Source organism: Siphateles boraxobius, unplaced genomic scaffold, assembly GCF_051911475.1.
Source record: "Siphateles boraxobius isolate OS27281-9 unplaced genomic scaffold, OSU_SipBor_1 41, whole genome shotgun sequence".
In the NCBI taxonomy this organism is placed as follows: domain Eukaryota; kingdom Metazoa; phylum Chordata; class Actinopteri; order Cypriniformes; family Leuciscidae; genus Siphateles; species Siphateles boraxobius.
In genome coordinates, this window is record NW_027509042.1 from 37,062,328 (window position 1) to 37,085,938 (window position 23,611).

General features: G+C 38.2%; 1 protein-coding gene across 9 annotated transcripts in view; it reads left to right on the plus strand.

The window, feature by feature from the left end:
* tanc1a (tetratricopeptide repeat, ankyrin repeat and coiled-coil containing 1a) overlaps window positions 1–23,611 on the plus strand; it is a 98,836-nt gene that overhangs the window by 64,434 nt on the left and 10,791 nt on the right. For all 9 annotated transcript variants that reach the window (XM_077199362.1, XM_077199358.1, XM_077199360.1 and 6 more), the window contains 11 exons: window positions 1,376–1,648; window positions 5,300–5,425; window positions 7,510–7,794; window positions 8,029–8,162; window positions 10,459–10,690; window positions 12,457–12,623; window positions 13,814–14,421; window positions 20,330–20,438; window positions 20,534–20,656; window positions 22,482–22,718; window positions 23,411–23,575. In XM_077199362.1, the coding sequence (XP_077055477.1) occupies window positions 1,376–1,648; window positions 5,300–5,425; window positions 7,510–7,794; window positions 8,029–8,162; window positions 10,459–10,690; window positions 12,457–12,623; window positions 13,814–14,421; window positions 20,330–20,438; window positions 20,534–20,656; window positions 22,482–22,718; window positions 23,411–23,575 (2,459 nt within the window). The remainder of the gene's footprint in view (window positions 1–1,375; window positions 1,649–5,299; window positions 5,426–7,509; window positions 7,795–8,028; window positions 8,163–10,458; window positions 10,691–12,456; window positions 12,624–13,813; window positions 14,422–20,329; window positions 20,439–20,533; window positions 20,657–22,481; window positions 22,719–23,410; window positions 23,576–23,611) is intronic.

Here is a 23,611-nt window from a genome sequence, read left to right on the forward strand (position 1 = left end):
TGCTTGTTTGTGGAATAATACAGTGTCTAGCATAAGTGAACACACCCATGCTAAAGTTGACTAAAAAGAGGAATAAAAAATCATCTTTTGGAAATAGATCTTAATGCCTTAATTTAAAAAATGAGGAAAAATCCAACCTTTAAGGACACCAATTTTCTTTGTAAATGAATAATGTATTGTAAATAAACAAATGCTCTTCCTTAAAACACAGGTTGCGTAATTTAGGACAGCTCTATGTTAAATTCCCATAGAGGCAGGCAGATTTTTAATTTTAAAGGCCAGTTATTTCATGGATCCAGGATACTATGCATCCTGATAAAGTTCCCTAGGCCTTTAATTTAATTCCCTTGGAATTAAAAAAGCCCCACATCATCACATTCCCTTCACCATACTTAGAGATTTGCATGGGGCACTTTCCATTAGATCATCTGTCAATGCAAATCATACCAGCTATTAGCCTAACTGAAATAACACCATGCCAATCTTTAAGTATGATGAAGGGTGTGTGATGATGTGGGGCTTTTTTAATTCGGAAGCGATGGTTTATTAAAAACTTTTAATATTAGTATTATTTAGTACCTATTTTCTTGCTTCAAAAGACATTAGTTCTTCAACTGGGGTCGTATGTATTACCATTGTGTTCACTGTGTGCGATTTTTGCACACAGTGCGTCAGCTTTCAGTTATGTACACTTGTTGCTCCAAAAGCTCAAATCTTTGAGTGTGAATGGCTCCATGAAACTGCTAGTGGTTTGTCATTGTAATATTTGCATGTATTATGTTGCATTAATGTGTAGGAGATGCTGACGGAGGTGTTTACGTTTATGCACAACTGTTTTTTCTCCAAGGATCAAATTCTTCAACAGAGAAAGCAAACACTAGACTTCCTGAGACCCGACTTATCAAAGCTGTTTATTGTTTGTTAACTTTCTGGAAGTGTTTTTGTTGGCCTGTGCTGTAAATTCTCATATGTCTGAGATGTGCACTATCAAAACTAGGACAGCGTTGTCTTTATTTCAGGTCTGCCGGAGGTTTCTTGAAGTAGGACATCAGAAGGTTTTTTTAAAGCCCAAAATAGTGTTTTTCTATTTGATTGCAGTAAAGAAAGGTCACAGACATCTGCATTAAAGCAAAAAGCCTGACAGCAATTACTTAAACAAGTCCTTATTGATGTCCTCATGCTTCAAGATCATCGGTTGTTAATCATTTTCAAAAACTGCCTTTGATAGTTAATTCCTGTTTTCTTTTCTTTTCTGTGATGTTTTGTTTTGTCCTCCTGTGTCATTCTCTCCTCCTGTGTCCTTCCCATTAATATCTCCCCCCTCCCCCCACACCTCATTCACCTTCATCTCTCTCTCTTTCTCTCCATCCTGCAGCAACAGTCACCAGTTCCAGTGAGAATGAAGAACGCAGTGGCTCTAGTCTGGAGTGGGCGAAAGATGGTGTTGCAGGTGTAAGGGCCGAGAGCGGGCGTAGCGCCCATCCGTCCTGCACTCCCATCACCTCGGAGGAGCCAATGGTGTCTGGTGAAGCCCAGCTGGGGACAGGCACCACAGGAGGGGTGGCACCTGTCATGACATCACCTGTGGATGGACCAGTCACATACCATAGCACTTCTTTGGTTATGCCACGGCCAAATTCTGTGGCAGGTGAGTAATGAAAGATTACATGCTTTATTATTAATTTTTTGCGCTGTAAAATTTGGATCAGGGGTTCGGTACCTCATTGTTTCTTGCACCACTATTCATCATTCCACCTCTTGTTATATGAGTATCATAATGCTAAAAGAAGTCGAATTTTACCCAAGTTGAATGTGATCATATAAAGATGCTGTGTACAGCAAAATAATGTGAAGGCAATATGTATATCTGTTGTTTAGTCTAAGTTAAGTGCAACTAATTTAGTTTGATTCACAAACAAATGACTTATAGGAGTCTTTTTGTAATGAATTGCTCAAAAAGACTGAAATTCAAAAGTTAACTGTTTGAATCAGTCTGAAGAATTCTTCGCTGAATAAACTCACTGAATCAGACACATATTAAACATAAAACATTAAAACACACTAAACATTACCGCATTAAAGGAGAACTCCGGGCAATTTTTAAGTTAATCTTGATCGTTTTTTTTCTCACTCAGCTAAAACGGCAGTTATGAGGGCATATACATAAAGAGTGTCTTTGTGCCTCTTAACAGGCACAAAATGCAATTAAAATGTCTGTCTGACATGAACAGGGCCCTTATATGTGAACAAGATGCGTTTAGCAACTTAGCCATTGTTTAAATTCACCTAAATAGTGTTTTAGACGGCTAGCTGTAGTCTCGTGCTGAAGTCCCGTGGGAACTCAGTTGTAGCCGGAAAAAGGTAAATAGCAGAGTGCAGGTGGCAGTATATTATATATACAAATATAATTTAAGACATAGAAGCAAGTGAAATAATTAAAGTTTTGCAAATAAGACTACTAAAACATGTATTACTGCACATCTCTCCTCAAGCTGTGTGTGCCCAAATGGAAGAATAAATAAAGTTTACATTACCTCCACAGTGGTTGCACACTTCTTCGTCCACGGAATGGCTTTTTTCTTCAACAGGCCCGCTGTGTTGTGTCTGTGTTGTCATCCTTGTCAAAGTGTTCGCTACAAATGCGGTAATCTTTAGCGCATAGTACTTGTCTGGGAGTTTGCACATCAAGTTGAAGTACAACTAGCCACAACTGCAGAATCTCGAGGTCATGGAAAGGAAAACGATGAAAATTGAAGTTCTTGTATTTTCGCATTCTGTTGCCACAATTCGGAACGGCACAAACGCGAACCATTTCTTCTTCACTTGTGAGCAACTCCGATCATCACTCTTCACACACTACGATCCTCCCACGTGCACACTGTTTACCTTTTTCCGGCTACAACTGAGTTCCCACGGGACTTCAGCGCGAGACTACAGCTAGCCGTCTAAAACACTATTTAGGTGAATTAAAACAATGGCTAAGTTGCTAAACGCATCTCGTTCACATATAAGGGCCCTGTTCATGTTGGCCAGACATTTTAATTGCATTTTGTGCCTGTTAAGAGGCACAAAGACACTCTTTATGTATATGCCCCCATAACTGCCGTTTTAGCTGAGTGGGAGCTCTGGGCATTTGCGGGAACAGCTCCGTGTTGCAAGCACCAATCCGGTTCGTTTTTTTTTTTTTTTTCTATAGACAGTACTCACAAAGGTATAACGATGAAGATTAGCTTAAAAATTGCCCGGAGTTCTCCTTTAAACTACATATAGTTTTTTAAAACATAAAAATATGTGATCAAAATAACATAAAAATTGTACATGTACTTTGGACCATAAATAGGTAACACTGTTCTACTTTATAGATTATATACACTACTGTTCAAACGTTTGGGGTTGGGTCATTTTTTCTAATGCAAATCACAGTAATATTATCAAATATTATTACAATCTAAAATACCTGTTTTCTGTTTTAATGTATTTTAAAATGGTATTTATGCCTGTGATGAAAAATTTAAGTAGCCATTAATCCAGTATTCAAGTTGAAAACAGTTGTGCTGTTAATATTTTTGTTGAAACCATGATACATATTACTTGATAAATAGAAAGTTCAAAAGAACTGCATTAATTAGAAAATTTATATTTTTGTAGCAATGTAAAAGTCATTGCATGATCCTTGATGAATAAAAAAGTATGAATGACTTACTGACCCGAACTCTTGAACTGTATTGTGTGTGCTTATTGTTTCTGTCTTTCAAGCTGAATCGTGTGTGTCTTTAAAGCTAGCTGAAAATGTATAAAGGTGTATATAAATGTATAAAGCAGGCAGATCAGAACGTTTTCACACCCCATTCTTGGAGCACCCTCAGTTTACTTGTGTGCATGTGCTTTTATTGTATTTGGATGCACAGTGCACTGAACCGCTTGGCTGCCTCTCCTCCTGCGCCTTGTAGAAAGCTCTTCAAACCGATGGCTTTGATTTCCTCTTGCTGTAAAGCTAAATGGGGAAATTGCTGTCAGATATACAGAATGACTCCAACAAAGCAAAATGTCGCGCCAAGTGCCTGTCTGTGGTGATCTTTGTGGTACGGAGCAGGGAAAGGGAAGTTAATGTATTTATATCTTTTCAGCTTCAAAGGGCTTGATCATGGTTTCACATTTGAGACCCTTCACAAGCGAATGCAACGTGACAAATGACAATCCTCATCCCTGTGTTAATGCCCATCTGCAGAGATTATGGGTTTCAAGCAGATTAGATTATGGGACAGGATGGGAGATTGTACAGGGATGAGTGGAAAGAGAGGGGTGTAGATTTGGCGGGAAAAGAATTGATGAATTAAATGAGCGATTGATGGATTGAATGAATAAATCGATGAATTATGAGTGAGTAATACAAGTCAGGTACAGTATGTATGTGTGTCTGTAAATAAGAAAGACTGGGGTATGATGTGCCATCCATTTTTCTAGCAAACATAGTTTTTGTGATCCATTCATATACAACTACTGTACTTTTGATTGAGATATGCTGTACACATAAGAAAAGTGAGAAGCATTTGCTAACAGCTAGGCAAGCAAACGTTTCCAGCAGTAAAAATGAATTGCCCATGCATAAAACCATTTTTATTTTTTTTGGCGAAACATTAGTCATGAATTATTAAATGAATAATTTCTCCAAAAATGGTAGCAGTGGGGTAAAGTGTGCCAGATGCTGCAGGGTAAATTGAGCAAGTGGCTAATTGTAAGCTTTGCTTTACAAATACTGCATTTACAAAATGTTGAAATTGAAATATACTGAATATTAAACCTTTTCCTGCCTTGTTATCATTGGACCACTATTTTGAGTCATGCTTTTATATAATATACGTATTCTTGTAACTGCAGTGGATAGCAGACATCCTTAAACATATATAGGTCTATTCATTTCTTCTTCTTTTTTTTTTGCCCAGAGGAAGTAAAAAGTATCCCAGCTTCCCTCACTCTCCTCATATACTTTTTTATGTTTTTCCCCGTCTGTGTGTGTGTGTGTGTGTGTGTGTGTGTGTGTGTGTGTGTGTGTGTGTGTGTGTGTGTGTGTGTGTGTGTGTGTGTGTGTGTGTGTGTGTGTGTGTGTGTGTGTGTGTGTGTGTGTGTGTGTGTGTGTGTGTGTGTGTGTGTGTGAGACACGTGTTCCTCCACATACAGCAGCAGATTGTGTTTGTTCTTCATAGAGATCACAGAGGTGGCATGTAATCTCTCTGCTGTCTGTGAGCCAAACACAACCCTAAATGACTCTCTTTCTCTCATTCTGTCTCTCTCCCTGCAGCCACTAGCAGTACTAAACTAGAGGAGCTGCGGTATCTGGATGAACAGAGAAATGCTCCCCAGCGCTCTTCCATGCGTTTGCCCTGGCATGGAGCTCACACAGGGGGCCGCAGTCAAGAGAATAAAGGTGCTGACTAAGAACTGACTTGGTGCTTACCAAATGAAATGCAAACAGAACACTAATAACTTTTATTAGTACATTTCATGTACAGATGCTATCTGCCTTATATTGCAAAATGTAAGAAAGCTATTTTCTGTGAATGTGCGAAACTTCTGAATCATTAGCTGCTATAGGTAAATAACAAAGTGCAGTAAATGGTGAAACTATTAATGCTACAGACCATTACATTGAAATAATATATGAAATACCAATTTGCAATATCAAGCAGCATTACGAGCTGTTTTGTACAGCTGAAAATAACTAAGCGGATGATACCAGAAACATTCAATTTACAAATGGCCACGCCCGCGCTTACGTAAAAAAAAGCTGGATATAATGCTGTTACATAATACAGCAGATCAGTTCTTCAAATATGAAAACATTACGAAAGAGTAATTTACAATTATTTCAATTCATTTGAAAGAACATCAACAACAACCACCATCATTAAATTATAATCTAATGATTGACACATCATGAATGTAATGAATGAAAGGTATTATAATCTTTAACCCTGTGAAGACTGCATGAATTGGCAATACATTTAAACCCCATGTGACATTTCTGAGAGATATTATTCAGTGCAAATCATATATAAATATATACACTCACCTAAAGGATTATTAGGAACACCTGTTCAATTTCTCATTAATGCAATTATCTAATCAACCAATCACATGTCAGTTGCTTCAATGCATTTAGGGGTGTGGTACTGGTCAAGACAATCTCCTGAACTCCAAACTGAATGTTATATTAGTATTTCACAAGCTGCTCAGTTACTGGGATTTTCACGCACAACAATTTCTAGGTTTTACAAAGAATGGTGTGAAAAGGGAAAAACATCCAGTATGCGGCAGTCCTGTGGGCGAAAATGCCTTGTTGATGCTAGAGGTCAGAGGAGAATGGGCCGACTGATTCAAGCTGATAGAAGAGCAACTTTGACTGAAATAACCACTCGTTACAACCGAGGTATGCATTAAAGCATTTGTGAAGCCACAACACGCACAACCTTAAGGTGGATGGGCTACAACAGAAGAAGACACCACCGGGTACCACTCATCTCCACTACAAATAGGAAAAAGAGGCAACAATTTGCAAGAGCTCACCAAAATTGGACAGTTGAAGACTGGAAAAATGTTGCCTGGGCTGATGAGTCTCGATTTCTGTTGAGACATTCAGATGGTAGAGTCAGAATTTGGCATAAACAGAATGAGATCCATCATGCCTTGTTACCACTGTGCAGGCTGGTGGTGGTGGTGTAATGGTGTGGGGGATGTTTTCTTGGCACACTTTAGGCCATTTAATGCCAATTGGGCATCGTTTAAATGCCACGGCCTACCTGAGCATTGTTTCTTACCATGTCCATCCCTTTATGGCCACCATGTACCCATCCTCTGATGGCTACTTCCAGCAGGATAATGCACCATGTCACAAAGCTCATTTCAAATTGGTTTCTTGAACATGACAATGAGTTCACTGTACTAAAATGGCCCCCACAGTCACCAGATCTCAATCCAATAGAACATATTTGGGATGTGGTGGAACGGGAGCTTCGTGCCCTGGATGTGCATCCCACAAATCTCCATCAACCGCAAGATGCTATCCTATCAATATGGGCCAACATTTCTAAAGAATGCTTTCAGAACCTTGTTGAATCAATGCCACGTAGAATTAAGGCAGTTCTGAAGGCGAAAGGGGGTCAAACACAGTATTAGTATGGTGTTCCTAATAATCCTTTAGGTGAGTGTGTGTATATATATATATATATATATATATATATATATATATATGTGTGTGTGTGTGTATTATTTTATAATATGTATTTTAATAATCATAAATTCATTTTTAATGTTTTTTCCTGCACATTTTCCTGCACATAAATGTGGTGTTTGGGGTCCATTTTCATCTTGAATGTGAGCTATGAATTTTCTATGATTTACTCATAGAATATAATTTTCATAAACTATAATTTTCATTGTGTCCTGCAAATGTGTGTGTGTGTGTGTGTGTGTGTGGTTTATTTTAACACCTATGTTATTTGAATCCTGCAGTTCGTCTCACACCCTACAAACCAGTGGACATCATGCTCAAACCCCTGCTGTTTGAGGTACCCAGTGTCTCTTTGGATGCAGTGTTTGTGGGCCGTGATTGGCTGTTTCAGCGCCTGGAGGATGTGCTTATGGGGGGAGGAGATGCCAGTGAGGGTATAGGGGCTGTAATCACCGGTAACGTCGGTTTCGGAAAGACAGCAGTGATGTCACGGCTAGTGGCTCTCAGCTGTCACGGTGGACGAATGAGGCAGATCGCCTCCAACAGTCCTGAAGCTACACCCCAGAGTAAGAGTTTAACATTCTGTCATTATTTACTCCCCCTCATGTCTTTCCAAAACCATATGAAACAATTGAAATGCAAAAGTTGAAATTCTGAAGACTTTGTGTTAGCCACTCAGATTTTTTAACCAATCAGACATGCAACACCTATATTCAGCACCTGTAGTGACTGCTCTATTTGTGTGCAATAACACCTTGAATTTGTGAAATAATAGGGAATTTTGTGTGTTTGTTTTGTAGATCGAGGGGCTGATGCTCATCAAAACAATCAGCTGAACCCCCCCTCACAGAGTCCCCTCCGCAGCAACAGCTGCCCACCTACGCCAGACACACACCGGCACAGAGAGGGGGCAGTCAAACGCCTGGCTAACAAGGTACACACTTTACCCCTATTTGGACAGGACTAGTTTTCCCTGAGGAGGTCTGGTAAATCTGTTTTTCACAGACATACTTGTTTATTCTTGTCCATATCAGACTGTCTTTGTATTTCTCAAGCATTTAAAGCTTGAGCATTTTTGAGACAAAACTGCATGCGCTTAGGATAAACAGAATGTTATCGTCCGCTGGCTTGGACACTAATATAGTTATCGTTATTGCTATTTTTTGTAGTTCTGGTTCTTGGTGTGAATGGGCCTTTATTCTGGGTTCCTCTAAGAAATCAAATCTCCTCCGCATAGTAATGTCTGTAATTTGCAGTATATACATTTTTCTCACAGCAAATTTTTCTAATTTATTTTGATCTTAGCAGAATACCGCTGCTGAAGATGAATTACTTTAAATGCCTTTTAATACTTTTATTCAGCAATAACACATTAAATTGATCAAAAGTGACAGTAAAGACATTTATATTGTTACAAAAGATTTCTATTTAAACTTTAAACTAAATGCTGTGCTTTTGTTGGAGTTCTTTTGAAAGGCTTGGAATGTCCACTGTAGTCGCCGATCAGGTGTGATCTTCACCTTGTTTAATTAATTCCCTTAATTATGCAAATCATGTTCTCATTATGTTACATAAATAATTCTTGTTTATTTCAATGGGTTTCATGACGCATTCATCTAGAACACATGAACTTTCATAACGCCCACTTCCAGAAAATACACACTTTTTTTTAAATGTAAATTTTTAGATTAAGCCGTTTTGAAAATGGAAGCTCTTCAAAAATTGTTTACAGCAAAATAAAGAGATTCCACAGAGCAGCTCTCATGTTTATTTATAAATACACATGATGTTTTGTGCGATGTTTTAGATATGCCATTCAGTGACAGAGGCAAACTGCATACCATATGCATATTCAACACTTTGCCCAGTATGTGTGCATGGTTTCCGTTTACATCTGGACCCGAACCTTCTCTGTTTAGTCTTCTTGTCACGTCTTTTTAATCAGCCATCTGCCAGAAGGAAGTCATTTCAGGCCACGATTTCAGACTCGCTTCTGTTCAGAAGCTTGGATTCTCCAGTATTTCGGAACAATTTGGGATTCATGATATTCAAACAAATCTTAAAGGAGTTATATCACGAGAAATCAAATTTTCCTTGATCTTTGAGATAAAAGAGCTCCATGTACTTTGAAAAACCTAGAACTGTAACTTGCAGAACCAAAAAACTTCCTCCCCAGTGGAAGAGCATTTAAACTAAGCTTCAAAAAGACTCCTTCTGTGCTCCTGTTCCTTCTGGAAAGATAACTGTATCAACACAAGACTGCCCACATTGACACATCAATGATCTTTATTTGGTGATCAGAAACTTGGCCTACTAAATCATGGTGAGGAAATAAGGAGAGAGCAGGATTTATCAGGAAAGAACATGTAACATTGATTTGCAATGAGGAAACAAACAAATGAGGGAAAGAAACAAACAAAAACATTATATATAACCCTTTAAAGTACACCACATAAATGACTTTTTTACACAAAATGTATAATATAACAATAAAAAGTATAGTGAAAGTTTCATCCATGTGACTTCTGAAGACATATTTTAGTATTGTGAAAACAGACTGAAATTGTATTCATTATTCACTAATAATCTTCCCCTCAACTGCAACTGGATTGTGTCATTAAATGAATTGAACTGAATCAATCAGATTAATTAGGAAATAATTCATACTGTTTTTTTACTGGGTCATCCAATTAACTTCAAAGAATAGTCTCAAAAGAGTGATTCGTTCATGAATTGGCCATTTGTACTTTCTTAATGAATGTGAATCAAGACATCAACATTTTTGAGTGAATAACTTAAATTTGTTCTGTTCCTCAAACAGAGTTATGATATGACTTCAAAAATAACACGCAAGTCACATGGACCATCTTTATGGTACTATTATGGTGCTTTTTGTTATTTTTGAGCCTTGACCACATCAGTCCAGGGCTGCATTTTAAGCATTGTAAGCATAATTAGATTATAGAGAAAATTGGTGCCAATTGTGTCTACAATCTACTTTGGTGTACAATGCTTTTAGGAAACAACCTAGAGCTGTTAAGATATTCTTTTACCTTTTGAATCACCTTTTGTGTTCCATAGAAGCAAGGAAGTAATTTGGGTATTAAATAATGACAGAAATTACATTTTTGGGTGAAGAATCCCTTTAAGCAACTTTTTTCTTTTTGTTTTCGACCTGTTCTCAAAAATCCCACTTTTAAAGTTTTCCCCTTTTTCTGTTCCCCCTGCAGGTGGTTGCGTATCACTATTGTCAGGCTGATAACACTTACACATGTCTGGTCCCGGAGTTTGTGCACAGTGTGTCGGCTTTACTGTGCAGAGCCCCTCGCCTCAGTGCTTATCGAGAGCTGTTACTCCGAGAGACGCACCTGCAGAGCCTGCTCAGCTTACGCTCCTGTGTCCAGGACCCTGCCGCTGCCTTCCGTAAGGGAGTCCTGGAGCCCCTCACGCTTCTACGCAAAGGTGAGACTCATCACATGCTACTGTCGTTAATCACACCCTCAAATAAAAACGAAATATGTTTGCTCAGGGGTAATGGGGGGAGAAGAGCGTTCTTGCCTCATTTAATTTGGCCCAGTATGGATGTGAACAGATGGTCCTCAGAAACGGCTTGGATCACAAGGAACGACAGATGAAGGACTTAACAGGAATTTTAGAGAATGAGGCTAGAGCAAATTTCGAGTATGAAAATGAAGACATGGAGCTTTCAGTCTGAACTCTTGAAAATCAGTGTTTCTGGTTTGTAGCATCAGATTAAAGAGATAATATAGTAGAGAAAACAGCCTTTATATGACATCAAATGTTGGGTAAAGTCAAAATGACCCTAATTAAAATTGTTTCTATATATGTCCTTGAAGATGCATTCCATCATGGTGCAAACTTTTCTGACATAAATATTCCTTGCTGGTCATGATAAAGACAAAATGCATTAGTTTTCATAACAAATAATGCACAATATATTTATGGCAATCATTTTATTTATCTGTTGCTTTCTAATATTGTGTAGATCATATATAAGATGTGCCAGTCTCTCGTGAAACTACACCTTTCACATGTGCTTTTTTTGGGTCATATTTTTGATTTGGTAGCTTAATCTGGTGAATACTCCATGTGTGAAACTTCCAAGATAAGTAGGTATGTTTTTTTTTTTTAACTAAGATGAAGGTGAGGATCCTTGAGTTGTGATGAAAAAAGAAGTTCATGTAATCTAAATCATAAGTCATTGTAATAACAATCTTTCCTTTGTGGTTGACGACACCTAGGCTGTGCCGACTACAAGTGGATTTTTGATATTATTTGAGTCAAACAGCTAGTTAGGCATTGTTTTAAGCTACTGTTGTAGCTAATGCAGCCTTACTATAATCATACTAGTAGTTAATGTGGTAATTTAATTCTGATTAATGACTTCAGTGTCATTAATAAATTATTGCGATAATAATAACAAATAATGATAGATTTTAAAAAGAAGTGTTAACCTCATGTTAAGGTTCATGTTAACCTTAAATGCTTTCAAGATTAACCTGTTTTTTAGTCCTTTAAATTGACTGTCAAATTGGTATACATATCAGGTATTTCTCCATTCTGGTATCGAATGCCCCCATTCACGATACAATCAATTGGTGATCAATAAAATAAAATCCTGCCCTAAATTCATTTTTCTTGTTGAGTATCCTATCCCAAAAACTCCGTACTATGGAAGTAATAAAAGGCTGCGACTTTAAAGGAATAATTTACCCCACAATTAATATTATGCCATCATTTTTTCACCATCATGCTGTTCCAAAAGGGACTGACTTTCTTCTGTGGAACACAAAAGCAGATGTTAGGCAGAATGTTTAATCTGCTCTTTTTTCTATAAAATGAAAGTTAATGATAATGCTGTTGAGCTCCAAATACTGCATTTTTTTATTTTTAAGTTAACTATATACATTTTGGAAGGGAGCAGCTATTAGTCAAGTGGCAAATATTCAAAAACATTGAGAGTGAGAGTTTCACTACAGACTGCAAGCGCTTTTTCCTACTCAACATATGGTGAAAGAAGGCAGCACGAAGGGTTTTTATTGTGCTGGGTGTTCTAAAATCACGTAGTAAAGATTCAACAGTACAAATTGTTCCTGCTAACTTTTCCCAACAAAAACCTGAACACACCCACGTAATGCCAAAAAGACTCTGGGTCCATATTTGACTTCAAGTACGTTTTACCATGTCGTTTCCATTGTGTTGTGCAGAGTGTAAGATTCCAGAGGAAGATTACATCATCCTAGTGGACGGTCTGAATGAGGCAGAGTTCCACAAACCAGACTATGGAGATACCATCGCATCCTTCATCACCAAAATCATCTCTAAATTTCCTATTTGGCTTAAACTGATTGTGACCGTCAGGGTCAATCAAGTGGTAAGTTTTTTTGCACAGCCTGCACCCTTACTTTTATGCTGGTTTTTACACAAAGCAAGACCATTCCGAAAGTTTTAAAGCTCTAGCCTATAAAGTGTCCTGATGTGCCTTTTGTGATCAGAGCTTTCAGAATGGTTGCTATGGTGAGTTTTGGATGCTGGTCAGTGGCTAGTGTGTGTATAATCCATGTCTGATCAGAGCTGGACCCCGACCTGCTGGAGCCAAACTTGTATAAGAGGGGATAGGGGCTGTGATGCAATAATGCAGATGCTACGTGTGTCCCTATACACTTTTCACACACATACACTGTCTCTTTTTCTCTCACTCACTACTTCTTGGAGCAGTGACCCAAAAGTGCCAGACAGCCCACACAACCAGGCTGCCGGTGTTTATTCTACAACATTAATCCTGCATTTGTTTTGACATTTATTGTGTTTTGCATACAGATGATGATAAAGATGTGCAGTAAGGTAAAAATGTGCAGACTTCTGTGGTCCTTGTAGTATTCAATTTTTTTTTTCTCTCAGAGTCATCAAGGGCATGCAGTTGTCAGTGGTTACAGTACAAAACCATAATCTTAAAAGAACTATAATTATTCAAGAAAGAGGGATTCTTTTGGAAAGCTGGTGGTCGTTACCCTGTGCTATGGTGCATAACAGTCATTTTAAATGAAGGTTCATCCCTTAAAGTCCCCAAAAACTATTTAATTGCATGTCTTTCTATTGCATCAGGAGGAAAGCTGTGTCCCTTTTTAATGCTACCAGCATCTGAATTAGTATTAAGGAATTATCGAAAATGGTAATTTTGTGTAGTTTTGTCGATTTATAATTTGATCAGTCAAGTTGGTCTAACCAACATTTAGAGAAAAAAGGAAATTATCTCATAGACTGTGACTGAGTCAATCTTCAAATATATAAGATAGTTTTTATGACATGGCAGGTTTCTAAAATGTCATGTGGTGCAACTCCCTCAACATAAAGATATTTATGAATTAATAATTCATGATATTCATTATATTTATTCTTCTACTCATGATGTTTCATGTCTACCTTAAAATATATTAAATACATTTTGATTCAAACTTTTTTTGAGGTATAAAATGGAATAAAAATAAAACCAAGATGAATGCATTTTCAAGAACTTGGCTTACTTCATTTTTATAACATGTGTCTTTTATGTTGATCTGACAGGAAGTCACCAGTCTCCTCCACTTTCCCATCATCTCTTTGGATGATTTCCATGACAACAAGGACATAACCTCTGACCTCACCTCCTACATCCAGCACCGTATAGACCACAGCCCTGACATCATCAGCAGCATTGCCATCAATGGCAAAACAGACCCAGCAAACATCTCTAAGCTCAGCGCCCACCTGGTCGCCCGCAGCCAGGGCTCATATCTTTATTTAAAATTAACTCTCGATCTGTTTGAGAAGGGTCACCTGGTCATTAAAAGCTCCAGCTATAAGGTTATACCAGTGTCTCTATCTGAGCTCTATCTGCTGCAGTGCAACATGAAATTCCCATCGGCCTCAGCATTTGAGCGTGTGTTGCCGCTGCTAAACGTGGCTCTGGCATCTTTGCACCCTCTGACGGATGAGCAGCTCTTCCGGGCACTGAATGCGGGATCCATGAGAGGAGAGCTGGATTGGGAGGACTTCCAGCAGCGCATGGATGCTCTTTCCTGCTTTCTGATTGGCCGTCGAGACAGAACGCGCATGTTCTGCCACCCCTCCTTTAGGGAGTGGCTGGTATGGAGGGCGGATGGCGAGAGTACTGACTTCATGTGTGACCCAAGGTAAGCAGTGATGTTGCTTTTTCTTACACACTTAAGAATGGTTTGGTTAGGTGTTTTTCATGCTTGTTAATGCAAGGATGAAGTTGCTAAGGTGTTCAGAGAGGTTTTAGCACATTGCTATAAAGTTGCCAGGTAGCGCCAGCAATGCTCCAAACACCTTAGCTATGTGATAAAACTACTCCGAACACTTTAACAACTTCATACCAATGCGTTTAAACTACTTGGAGCACCTCAGAAAATAAAAAGCAATGTGCTAAAACTAATCAGACACCAAATAAAGGGAATTGCAATACGTGAAAACTACCCAAAACACTCAAGCAATGCACTAAAACTACTTACACTTTAGCAAGTGAATAGCGATGTGCTAAAACTACTCAGAGTAGATTTAGCACACATTGCTATGAAGTTGCTTGGGTTTCTGAGGATTTTTTTTGCCTTGACCACTGAACAAGGGATTTGATTGAAATGCACCCAATCGCAAAATCCTTCTACAGTCATGGCCAAACGTTTAGGCAGTGACACAAATTTAGTTTTAGCAAAATTATTGTATACTGGAAAACAATGATAAGCATTTCATAAGTTTTAATGGCTTTTATTGGCAAAAACATTCAATGTATCCAAAGAGTCAATATTTACAGTGTTGACCCTTCTTTATAACCTCTGCAATTTGCTCTGGCATGCTGGATATCAGCTTTTGGGCCATATCCTGACTGATGGCCATCCATTCTTGCCTTATTAGTGCTCAAAGTCGATCTCAATTTGTGTACCTCTCTGCTTGTACCTTTTGAAGATTGATCACAGGTTCTCATGGGATTAAGATATGGGAAGCTGCCTGTCCATTGGTCCAGAATTTCAATGTAATAATCTCCGAGCCATTTCATTATTACTTTTTCCTTGTGACATGGTTCTGCATTATGCTGGAAAATGCACAGATCATTATGAAATTGCTCCTGGATCATTGGGAGAAGTTGCTGCTGAAGGACGTTTTGATACCATTCTTTATTCCTGGCAGGATGGTCTCAATGGTCTTCACTGTTGGCAAGACACAGGACTCAGCAGGCGTTCACCTTTTTTTTTCTTTCCTCCAGACAAGTTATTTTTTCAGATGTCCCAAACAGTTGCAATGGGGACTTCATCAGAGAAAATAACTTTGCACCAGTCTTCTGGTGTCTAATCCTTGTACTTCCTGCAGAGTTTTAGTCTGTCCTTGATTTTCTTGGAGAAAAGTGAATTTTTTGCTGCCCTTCTTGACACCAGGTCATTGTCCAAAGCTCATTGCACTTGCACCTGCTGCCAATATTGAGCAAACTCTGCAGGGATGCTGACACGATTTCGTAGCCATCTCCTCGGTACAGTAGGAGATTGTTGTAGTGCTTGCTGGACACTCTGGGATGTCCTGAAGCCTTCTTCACTGCAATAGCCTACGTGCACAAGCGTCGTGACGAGACTTCCGCTATTGTCAGAAGCCGGCATATCAGTTTCTGGTTTACTTACTGTCTTCATCCGCATCCGCTGTAAACAAACAAGATGAGTGCTGCTGTTGTACGAAAGAAAATATATAATGTGCGTGATGCATCCAAATTTCAAAGAAATGTTGGTGGATCTAAAGAGCACTGCTGTGTGCCACTTTGCTCTGCTTCAAGTCGATATAATACCCAGTTGAGCTTCCACTGTTTCCCGAAGGACACCAACCTTCGTGCGCAGTGGCTGCACAAAATAAGGAGGGCACGATTTTCGGTGACCACCCATACCAGGGTATGCAGCCGACATTTCCACGAGAATGACATCCACACTACTGCTAAGGGTAGACGGGTTTTAACAGTAGGCTGTGTTCCATCGTTATTCGAGTGGAATATCTACACTAAGGTGTTACGGGCCGGTGTTTGGGAGCGCCGATCTCGACCACCAAGTCCAGCACCGGACCTGCCGGGGCCTAATGAAGACATCGAGCAAATTGTTCACTGTTTAATCATTTGTTTAGGACAAAATCTTGTATATATATATATATATATATATATATATATATATATATATATATATATATAAATAAACAAACCAAATTAGATTGGATTAGATTATGTTGTATAATATGCCAACTGCATTAGATCAAAATCTCAAATCGTTTATTTGAAACATGATAGCCTAATACCTATAACACAAGCTTGCATCTTAAACGAATGACTGAGTTGAAAACTTTAATAACAATGTATTTTACCCGGAGGGGACCAGCTATGGAAACTTACCTGCCTACTATGACTGTTTTCATTAGATTTGAGTTACATTAAACATGACTAACCTTAGCCGAGTCCTCAGGAACATGAACACCGGGTTATAATAAATAACAAGCTTATAACATGAATAAGAACGCATACAGTAACCCGAATGGGGACCAGCAAGGTAAACTCACCTGCCAATTTTAGCCACTCTTTTCATTACGTAACGTTACTCAAAGAGTTATAATAAACACGAATTACCTTTGCTAAATCCCTAGGAACATCAGGAACACCGGGCTATTAAAGTAACAAGCCTATAACTGCTGTCTTATCAAGTCTAGCTTCCACCATACACTCAAACTGTGAGGTTTCTCTGCTTTCTTCATGGACCTGTAGCACAATGCCCTGACAGTAACTTCACCAGTTCCCTGATCTTTATTAGAAACTGAGAGGAGAGCAAGTTAATACAATTGATATTACAATTATCACAAAAATTAATGAACAGTCTGCGTTTAAAACTAAGAAAAACAAGCTTCTATAACATTGAAAATAACATTCTATACTAACATTAAAAATGAACACGTCGCTAATTAGCTTAGCCGCTTTCTACTGGCACACCACATTAGATTAAAATACTTACCCTCGTAGTTGTGCAGATAACTCGATATGTAGAGTTTAAAGCCCTTGTCCCTCTTGTTTGTCGGAGCAGGGGACCAGGCATCAACAATGCGTTGAACATCGCTGACGCAAATTTTCGGAAGATCCTGGAGACATCGAGTATAAACAGACATTTTGGGCGACGCGCAAGTAAGCCGGAAACTGATATGCCGGCTTCTGACAATAGCGGAAGTTCGTCACGACGCTTGTGCACGTAGCCTATTGCACCTCTCTCCTTAAAGTTCTTGATGAGCCGGTAAATGGTTCTTTCAGGTGCAATGGTTAAATGGTTCTTTGCAGCAATTTCCTTGCATGTGAGGCCATTTTGATGCAAAGAGAATGATGGCTACACATCTTTCTTTGGAGGTAACCATTGCTAACACAAGAACACAATGATCAGAAGCATGTCTTCCCTCCTTTTATAGCAATCAGTCTGCTCTAATAATCAAACCAGAATGATTGCTGATTACTGAATGATAGTAGTCGTTCACACTTTCATATGTGCTGATGATTTGATTTTTCAAATGATGTTAGCTGGTAATTTTGTGCCAGGACCAAAAAACATAACATTTTTGGGCCAATTAAGTTTTTTGCAGTTATTTAAAATGCATCTGATCACTCTACACAATGTAGATAATGTGAATCAACACCACAACTGAAGCAGCAAACTTTGTGAAACACAAAAGTTGTCACTGCCAAAACTTGGCCTTGGCTGTAGTGCACTGGAATTTCCACAACACAAGTCCAGTCACCTTTATTTCTATAGCGCTTTATACAATACAGACTGTTTCAAAGCAGCTTTAGAGTGATAAACAGGAAAATAATGATCAACGATACAAACAGCAGGGAACCAGGGAGCATCGATGCTCACTATGTATAAAACTGTCACATTTCTAACACGCATTAGAAGTTTTGAAAAGACAAACCATTATTATTTTATTTAGCATAAGCACATCTCTAGGCAGCAGTGAACAATCTAGCTAACATTTATAATTTATGCCTGAAATATTGTAGGGATATGTAATCAAAGCATTTAAAAAGTAATGTCAATAGGTTATCAGTCATGCTGTTTTTGATAAATACAGTGATGACATTTTACAAAGCAAGTATGTTGTCTGGGGCCAGAGTCATCTGTGTCCCAATGTTTACTGACCCAGGCTCCTCACCACTGGCCCTATTAGTGTACATAATATACCAATTCATGAGCCAGGGATCCTAGCAAATGAATTGCAATGCATTAAAATGTTATTTGTTTTCCCCAAACCAGTTAAATATAAATCTTATCCCATAGCCAATTTCATTGGTAAACTCAATTACACAGCCATCTGTCATGAAGAGTTCAGAATTCTGAAAAATCATGGATGGATCAGATTGCAACAAATGATAATTCTATCTATCAGGATGTGCGTGCCAATGTTATACTAAGATTAAGGTTACGGAATTGTTTAGGCAGTCAGCACTGTGATTAGCATGACCAATGAAATCTTTAGAATCAGCTATGGGGAAGGGCTTACGCTTATCTGGTTTAGGTAAAAAACATCACGCCACTAAAGCTACTGGTAACACAATGCTATGAAGCTTCGAATGTGTATTAACTAGTCCGAACACCTTAGCAACCACATAGCAAAGCATGTGAAGTACAAGTCAGTTATCTATCATGTGGATTTTTTTGTTTTTGTTTAATTGAGTTCAGAAAGGGAGTAACTAAAATTTGAGTGTGTGTAGCCTTTGAACATGAAATTACTCTCCTTGTGTAGTTCTCTTTCATTTTTGTAGACTCTTCAATTATCTGTCCACCTAAACACACACATTGCTCAATGTTTTCATTTAGAAAGGCATCAGTAGCTCCATCACTGTTATAAACTGAAGAGTGACCCACTTAACACGGTGAAAACATGGACTCATAAAAAGAAAAGTTCATGGACTGTGATTCATAAAGAACTTTGCTGTCTCTGAGGACAACATTAAGTATCTGTAGGGCCATTTAAATGAGGGGAACATGGCACCTCCGATGGTTAGAAATGGCTAAGTCCTACTCTATTTATTTGAGGTTGTGGATGAATGTCCTGACACAAAATGTTTTTGTCCTTTTATTTAACATTTTATTTAACACATATTGTCAGAAAGTATTTAGAAGATATTTTAATATTTATTTATCAGGATCAGGAAAGGTTTCCAAGCAGGGAATCAAACTCTATATGTGTGCCTATAGCACTGCCTATACGGCTATCAGCTCAGACGATTAGAAAATAGGCTATTTAAATAAATGTTATAATTACATTCAAAAAATATATTTTTTGAGTTATACAAGGCATGTTTGTTAAATAATAACTATGAAGGGAACATTATATACATTTAACCCTAGACATAATGGACTTAAGTAATTTTAGGAACTTCCGGCTAAAGCCCCGCCCACTTAGCTTGATCTGAATACAGATACGAATAATAGCGAGATTATTTCAGAAACAGATACAAATATTGACTTTTTTAAAGTCAGCAATCTAACAGTGCTCATCAATGTCAAAATGATTGAGATCAATCAAATCAAAGACGGCAGGCTTTACTGTTCACAGGGACCAAACATGAATTCCTTTGCAGAGCTTCGGGTTTTAATGGTGAAAGATATTTGACAGCTGGTTACGATAGAAATGTTAAATGAACAACATATTCAGTGATGTCAAATTTAACTGCTTTGAATTGAAAATATAGGTTGAATCATTGCAACCCATAATAGAATGTGACGAAACAAGAAACATGCATTTTAAGGCATGTACATAAGAGATATTGTGAGCAAATATTATTTGCACATATTTCAAATTATCAATGATATATATATATATATATATTGGTATTTTATAACAAATATATATACTGTATATATTGGTTATCCCCCCTCCCAATGTTCAAGACATCAAGGTTAGAGCCTTGATTTAGAGTTGATCAGAATGGAAGGAAAAATGTCAATCACTTATATGATGAATCAGGATGATGGTGTTCATTATGATTTCTGATGAATTGTTAATGATGTTGGTAAACAGAAGTGGCCACGCTCTGATGGCCTTCATGCTTTCACGTCAAGAGGGAAAACTCAACCGCCAACAAACCATGGAGCTGGGCCACCATATTCTTAAAGCTCACATATTCAAGGTAATAAACACAGATACGTAAAATCCTTCTCTGTGCGTGTTTAAGTGATGGGATCTCCATTTGAACTCTTCTTGCCTCTTCTTCTCTTTCCTCAGGGTCACAGTAAGAGAACAGGGGTTTCGTCAAGTGTTCTGCAGGCCTTGTGGATCAGCTACAGTACAGACAGCCTATCTGCAGCTCTTTCCTCCCTCAGAAACCTGTACACACCCAACGTCAAGGTTTGAAGATGTCCATACACAAAAAAACAACACATTCTTGTACTCAATGTGCCAATGAGACCATCACTTATAAAAAGCAGCGTCAATCTTGTGTAAAAAATAAAAATGAATAACTGTTTTGCGCTCCTGAATTGCAGAACAAGGCTCCAACAATTATCGCGGCTGACGCATTCAACCGCACAAGAAGAGCTATAGCCTTACAGAGCTCTGAGTCATCCACAATGAACGAGATTTCATAAGTCACGTAGAACATAGTAATTAGTGCTGAGGCTTACTGAAAAATGCCTTACGTAATGACTACATTTATTTATTAAATCTATTATTTGTTAATTGCAGTCTAGACTCCGCTGTCCCTGTAATTTCCTCTCCTACAGAGTTTTAATGAAACAAGCGTCACTCTGAACCCATATGTGCGCACCAGCGTCCTTGACAGCCATTTGGCTGGAGAGCTTCTCATTATTTCCTGCTGTGTTTGTATAAATAAATGCGATTCTGCTTCCTTTGCTTTTAATGTGTTCCTGCTTCATCCAGCATCTTAATACAGCCTCCATTACCACACTTTCTATGTCCACCTCAAAAAAAGTAATGAAAGCCAACCGTTAAATGTATAGCTTCAACCCACATCCTCTATCTACAATCTACTGATGCAAGCAAACAATCAGCTTCAATCTAGTATGTCTTAATCTATATCTAATATTAAGGCATACTAGAGTGAAGATATTTGCTTGCATCTGTTGATCGTAAATATAGCATGTGGACTGAATCAATACATTCTAGTCTTTATATTGCACATGTAGATTGGCACAGTAGATTGTAAAGTGAAGCTATAGATTAAAAATGAATGCTGTAGATTAAACCTATAGATTGAGGCTCTAAATATAACCTATAGATTGCAGATTGAGGCTATAGATTAAATCTGTTGATTTACAGATATATGCTGTATATTGAAGCTATACATTGAGGCTGTTGATTGCACATGTAGATTGTGTCTGTAGGTTATAGATTGAAGCTGTAAATTGGAGATATAGATAAAGGCAAACTAGGTTGAAGCTGATACAGACTATGGATTGAAGCTATATATTTTGGTTGAAGCTGTAGATTTTAAATTAAGTCTGTGGACTTAAGATGTAGATTTAGGCTCTAGATTGAACCTGTAGATTGTAGATTGAAGCTGCTTGTAAATTGAGATTGCAAGATTGAGGCTATACTGTAGATTGAAGATGTAAATTTCTATTAGGTTATAAGGTTAAGGCTCCAGCATCCCCGTGACCCTGGTGAGGATAAAGCGATATTGATGGATGGATGGATAATTAAGTTATAGACTGAAGATGTAGATTGTAGCTTGATTCTGTAGATTGAAGCCATGGATTGTGAACTGAGGTCTGAATACTGAAATCAAGGTTGAGATATCAAAATAGAGATTGTAAATGGTGAGAAAGACAATAGTATAACTTTTAGGCTCGAGTTAGTTCAGTGTTGATTCAGTTCCGTAATTGTGTCAAGTTCATCAATTATGAAATGTTCAGATATAAGCAACTACAGTAGTAGTGTAGTGTAGAATAATTGTGTTGTTATTCACTTTGCGTCAGTTCAAAGTTGATTCAGTTCAGTTTAATAACAGTATAAAGCAGCTCTGCAGAAAACAGTCATCATCCAGCTCAATTCAGTTCAACTTTTGTTCTCCTCTAATAGTGTCAGTGCAGTCAAATCAAATCATTAATATTACTGAATATTAAGTGACCTTTCTGTGAAGCTCTCAGACGGGTAATAATTGTGCCAGTTACTTAATTTCTTGTGTTAAAACCAGTCTTACCTGCGTCCCCAGGTGTCCCGGTTGCTGATACTGGGAGGGGCGAGTGTGTGCTACCGTACTGAGGTTTTAAACAGTGCACCAGTGCTGTGTGTGCAGTCTCACCTGGGCCACCTGGAGATGACTGCTTTGCTCCTGGAGTGTGGGGCGCCAGTGGATGGGCAGTCGGAGAACGGCATGACCTCCCTCTGTTATGCCTCAGCTGCTGGAAATCTGCCACTTGTCACCTTACTATGCAAAAAAGAGGCAAAGGTCAGTCGATCCCATTTAATACACAAAATTACTATAAATTATTCAGATTTAAACCTAAACCTCTGTATTTCAGTAAAAGATATTTGGGGTTAGAGTGGAAGGTGGAGATACCCTAAAAGTAGTGGTGATTTTGGTGCCCTAGCTAAGATATTATGACCCATTCCCCCAAATAGCAGAATTACCTAGTTTGTCATAGTACTATATACACATATAATATGCAACAAAACTAATACATGGAATAAAATAATTAATCAAACATGAAATACATGTACAGAATACACCATATGTGCACTTTTAATAAACCAAGCAAGATATTGGATATACATTTTTGGTTATATTAACAATTCTGCTGTTTTCAAACTGTGAAAAGTTTATATTGTTATACATTTGTCTTTTAAATGATTGTTTTGCACACAGTGTACTGTATAGTGTACAAGGTGTTCCAGATTGTTCCTTCTCAGTTTAACTCCTGCAAGCATTACTGACGAACTGCAGGAACTTTGCTGCTCATCCATTAACCATGCAATTGTCAATAATGATACAGAGTGATAATGACTTCTAAGTTGACACTAAGAAATGCATTTGATAAATGATGTGATTAATATTGATCAGTATCCCCTTGATAATGTTTTTCTTTTTCTTTTTTCAGTATAGTTTTGTAAGTAATTGTACCTCTGTGTTATCTGTGTTAGGTGGATCATGCCGATAAGAGCGGTCAGTGTGCACTGGTTCACGCTGCTCTGCGGGGTCATGCTGAGATTGTGCAGTATCTTCTGGAGCAGGAGTGGAGTTCAGACCTGAAGAATAAGGCACTGCAGCAGGCGCTGATCGCTGCCTCCAGCATGGGACACACACAGGTACTAAATACACACAGGATACTCCCCCTACCATAC